Source organism: Tachysurus vachellii, chromosome 4 (assembly GCF_030014155.1).
Source record: "Tachysurus vachellii isolate PV-2020 chromosome 4, HZAU_Pvac_v1, whole genome shotgun sequence".
In the NCBI taxonomy this organism is placed as follows: domain Eukaryota; kingdom Metazoa; phylum Chordata; class Actinopteri; order Siluriformes; family Bagridae; genus Tachysurus; species Tachysurus vachellii.
Genome location: NC_083463.1, coordinates 31,560,640 through 31,565,639, shown reverse-complemented (window position 1 = coordinate 31,565,639; position 5,000 = coordinate 31,560,640). Strand labels below are relative to the sequence as shown.

General features: G+C 40.8%; 1 protein-coding gene across 1 annotated transcript in view; it reads left to right on the top strand.

Annotated features, from left to right (window-relative positions):
* The window catches only part of slc15a1b (solute carrier family 15 member 1b), a 14,279-nt gene that overhangs the window by 9,032 nt on the left and 247 nt on the right, over positions 1-5,000 (top strand). Inside the window, exons 16-23 of the mRNA XM_060868965.1 lie at positions 960-1,076; positions 1,706-1,837; positions 2,967-3,013; positions 3,128-3,235; positions 3,331-3,442; positions 3,809-3,946; positions 4,033-4,140; positions 4,567-5,000. The exon at positions 4,567-5,000 is cut by the window's right edge and continues 247 nt beyond it. Of these exons, the coding sequence (XP_060724948.1) occupies positions 960-1,076; positions 1,706-1,837; positions 2,967-3,013; positions 3,128-3,235; positions 3,331-3,442; positions 3,809-3,946; positions 4,033-4,140; positions 4,567-4,767 (963 nt within the window). The 3' untranslated portion in view covers positions 4,768-5,000. The remainder of the gene's footprint in view (positions 1-959; positions 1,077-1,705; positions 1,838-2,966; positions 3,014-3,127; positions 3,236-3,330; positions 3,443-3,808; positions 3,947-4,032; positions 4,141-4,566) is intronic.

Genomic DNA, 5,000 nt, shown 5'->3' with positions numbered 1-5,000 from the left:
ACAGCGACGATACATATATATATAATGTAGAGGGTAATATACTGGAAATGAGAAGCTCAGATCTCAGCTCTGTTTGTGATTGGACACAACTAAGTGCTCTGGTGTGTTAGTCTTCATCGTCCATACTCACGGTGTGAATTACACCACAGTGTAAGGTTTGGAGATGAAATGTGACCAAATGTGACACAAAATCTAAATATTTAGAACTGAACAGAGTAAATTCTGTATGCTGTAGTACATAAGCTAGATGTTGTATCATAAAGTCAGGGCTGTCAAGTGTCACGCATTGAGACTGACAGTCACTCATGTCGGTCTTCTCACGCTCTCCTGCCACACATTGTATTTCTCACGCAGAAAAACTTTTTGACTATTTATCATATATTTAATTTCCCGCAGCACCCAAAACTTATCAGTCCGCACCGCTGTCTCTATGGAACCGGACAGGAATCAAGCGCGTCTCCCCTGGAGCTCTTAGTCAAGCCTGACATTTATAGGCCAATCAAAAAAAGAGGCTACACAATAGCCAATCAGAAAACAGCACTATTGTATCTGGGTAAGATTTAACGCAACAACCAATGAAAAAAAAAACATTAATTAGCGAGGGTATTTTCGATGGTCGGTTTGAACAAAACCTCAACACGAAACAGTTTGTCTCTGGACGGGACATTGTCCTCAATCATGAACCTAAAAATGTCTGGGCTTGTGCTGAACTGTTTTATATGGGAGCAACATTACAAATGATAAAGGAGTCCAAAAAGGCAACAAACACTTACAATAAGCACCACCAGTTATAATCTCTCTCTCTCTCACACACACACACACTAATAAATGGAAATTGAACAAATACTTTGGTTTGCTGTGGGGTTGGAAATGTCTCTCTTGCCTGTCTTCAAAACTTAAGAGCCCTGTAAAGTACTAGAACAGATAAAAAGAGGCTCAGCTTTGTCTTTATTTCACAGCAAACAGTTCCTGTGTTCCCCTCGTCATCTGAAGCTCAGGTGAAGTTCCTAAACCTGGACAACAGCGTATTGAATATATCCGTGAATGGAAATCCATATGAAATTCAGCCTTTTCAGGTATCTGCTCCTTTTGTTTCTTCAGAGCCGAGTTTACAACCCACGAGCGTAGCTGCAGACACGATAACACACTTTATCGCCAAAGAGTTCAGCAAATTTCCTGTTAACGTTATGTTTGTATGCAGAAATGTTCTGAATGCTAACAAACTAACTAACGTTGACTAGCAGCCTGGCAAAATTTCTGATAGAATGTTAAAGCCGTACTCATTTTTTGCAGCCTCGATGCTAACGTTAGCCTGATAGCTAGCTGAACGAACATGAAAATTCACAATGTCATACAATGTCAGTGCTCACACTAACTAGCCTGCTAGCTAACTTCAATTAGTTCAAGGAAATTGTCGTCTCAGCACTGACACTGGCCTGCTAGCAAACATTAACTAGCCTGACAGAATTTCTCATTTCAATTCATGTCCATGAGGTCCATGCTAACACTAGCCAGCTAGCTAACATAACATCTCTAACGACATATTGACTAGTACCGTCGCTAGCTAACAATTAAATAAAAATTTCCGACAGGGTTTTGATAATCACTGCTAATGCTAATAGCTGGCAGGATATCGTGCTTTAGCTTTAACAATGTTCCAGGATAATCACTGATTGCTGATTAATACAGGCTGGTTTTTTTTTAGTCCTATGGCTACGTGAGCCTGAACACAGACACGATGGACCTTTCAGTCGGAAACAAAACTCATGTCCCTTATCCTCTGATGAAAGGAAAGCGTCAAACGCTGCTTCTCACGTACGACAACATTCCGGGAGAGGTGAGTGCGACCTACTCAGGTGATGATGATGATGATCAGAACAGTGATGTGTATAAATCAATAAACGAACCCTGACGCTCAAAGTGCTTCTTCATGCTTGTTATAAAGAATCTCAGGGGAAATTTGGGAAGGATTCATTTAAAATATTAAATTAAAATTAAATCACTTAGATTTTTATTTTGTTTGATCACACAAAAAGAAAATGAGTTATTACTTATGATATCATAATATCATGACATGACTGAGCTGGGAGTCAGAGCAGCGTCATCTTTTATTAACAAGCAACTTAGTCGTAAATGTTTAAGAATAAATGATGATAAATATGATTTAAAAAATAAATCTAACGGGGATATGAAATAAGAGTAATAATATTAGCATGGGGGGGAACGGTGGCTTAGTGGTTAGCACGTTCGCCTCACACCTCCAGGGTTGGGGTTCGATTCCCGCCTCTGCCTTGTGTGTGTGGAGTTTGCATGTTCTCCCCGTGCCTCGGGGGTTTCCTCCGGGTACTCCGGTTTCCTCCCCCGGTCCAAAGACATGCATGGTAGGTTGATTGGCATCTCTGGAAAATTGTCCGTAGTGTGTGATTGTGTGAGTGAATGAGAGTGTGTGTGTGTGTGCCCTGTGATGGGTTGGCACTCCATCCAGGGTGTATCCTGCCTTGATGCCCGATGACGCCTGAGATAGGCACAGGCTCCCCGTGACCCGAGGTAGTTCGGATAAGCGGTAGAAGATGAATGAATGAATGAATGAATGAATGTTAGCATGAAATAATATCATTTATTATCGATAACTTACAGGTAAAAATTGATTTCAGATTGATAGCAGTACAGAATATGAACTAGAATAATGAAGCTGTTTATTATATAAACACAATTCAGTTTGTTTCAATTCAATTCAGTTTTAAAGACTTTTTAGCTTATTGTAATTTAATGTAATAAATAAAATAAAAAAAAATCCAACTACATGAAGTATTAAATTAAACGACACAATTTGCGTTGAGTTTTTTTATTTATTATATAATTTGTATTAAAAAAAATTAAATATACTGAATAGAATTCATTTAAGTCAGGAAGATGTTGTTGTTGTATTAGTTTCTATAATGATGAATCTTCTCTCATGTCCTCAGAGTATAGATTTAAACACTAAACCAGAACAAGGAGACAACGATATCAGGTCAGTGTTAGCTTGATGTGAACGTATAAAAATCTGCACTGTGGTTACTGATGTACCTGCGAGTCTTCTGTAGGATTTGGTCTTTACGGGATTTATTTATTTATTTATTACCAGGTTTGTGAACGGCTACAGAGAAGAGCTGAGCGTGAAGTCGGGGTCTAAAGACATGGGATCTGTCGGTCAGTTTGAGTTCTCTAACTACACGCTGTTCCCCGAGGGCACGTGAGTATCTTCTCTTCACCACACACCACGATTTATTCCTTATTCCTCCGTATCTGAGCTTCATTCGTCGTGTCTCTCCGTGTGTGTGGTTACAGAGCCACCTTTATCATCTCGGGCAGCACAGAACAGTGTAAATACTCCATGGATCTGGGATTTGGAAGCTCCTACACACTTCTCATACCGAGCAACTTTACCTTCGGACCGGAGGTAACATCTCAACCGCTTTTACTAACGCTACTCAGTGCTGAGGTCGGGGAAAAGAAACGTTTCTGAAACGCAAAGTTTGTGTCAGAAATCTGGTTCAGATTGTTTTTTCTGTGGGTTTGTGTGGGAGACGTCACGATAAAAAAACGTTAAAATAAAAATACATTATCCTCCTGATCCCCCACTGTAGATAGATGTTTGTAGCAAATTTTAATCAGAACTCAGGTATTGAAGGATTTGTTTGGGAAAATCTACAGATCTGGCAACCTGATAATCCACCTGATTCATTTGAAGTAAAAAAAGTTTTAAATAAATCAAGCAATATTCATCACATTGATGGCATTATAATGCCGTGTGTGTGTTGTAAAGTGTGCAAGCACCATCCAGCAGGTAGAAGATATCAAGCCCAACACCATGCACATGGCCTGGCAGATCCCTCAGTACTTCCTCATGACGTGTGGAGAGGTGGTTTTCTCCGTCACGGGTCTCGAGTTCTCCTACTCACAGGTACGCTCAGCTAGAACTCGGTTCTGTTTCCCCACAACGTTTTAAACACCGACGTGTTTACCTGTGATCTCTTTCACACCGCTCAGGCGCCCAAGAACATGAAGTCGGTCCTTCAAGCCGGCTGGCTGCTGACCACCGCCGTGGGGAACATCATCGTCCTGATTGTAGCTGAAGTAGGACAACTTCCTGAGCAGGTACGGACATTACGCTTCGACGTAATCCTGACACCAACGATAATTAGTCATAATAATGTTAACTGGCAACAAGGATTGCTTTGACAGCCACGATATAATGTGACGATTTAGTGAAAAGGTTAACGTTAATAAACAACTGTAAAAAATTAGCGTCATTTATTTCCTCATGCCCTTGATGACCATGTTAGAGAAGATATAATGTGCTATAACGGGGATATAACTGCGTGTAACACTTTTGTGAACATTTACACTATGCTAACACGTAGGTTTATAAATACTCAATTCTAATTGGCTCACAGTTCTATGACATCATGATGTAGTATATTTAATTATTATTAAAGTATTCCGGTGTATTGTGTGCGTTAACGTCATGTTAATTAGAACCCACACAATGAAATGAACTGTGTGTGTGTGTGTGATCCACAGTGGGCCGAATACGTGCTATTTGCAGCACTGTTGATATGCGTGTGCGTCATCTTCTCCATCATGGCTCACTTTTACACCTACACCGACCCGGCCGAGATCGAGGCCCAGTTTTCCGAGAAAGACCCCGACGACAAGGAAAAGAACAAACCGATTGAGATGCAGATGGAGCCCGTGTTCGAGAAAAAACAGACCAAGATCTGAGCACTACACACACACACACACACACACAAATATATGCGTTCATAAAGCTTCGGAGAAGGAAAAAAATCTCAGACTTTCGAATTCCCCAAAGAGTCAGAGGATAGTTTTATGCGACGGTTTAAAGAGCCGCCAGAGGAAGTGTGTCGGATTGTCGTCCGATTCGTCGGAAGATGTTGCGCGATGGACAAACCAGGCGAATTGCTCCAATTTCCAAAGCAACAGTCCACATGGTT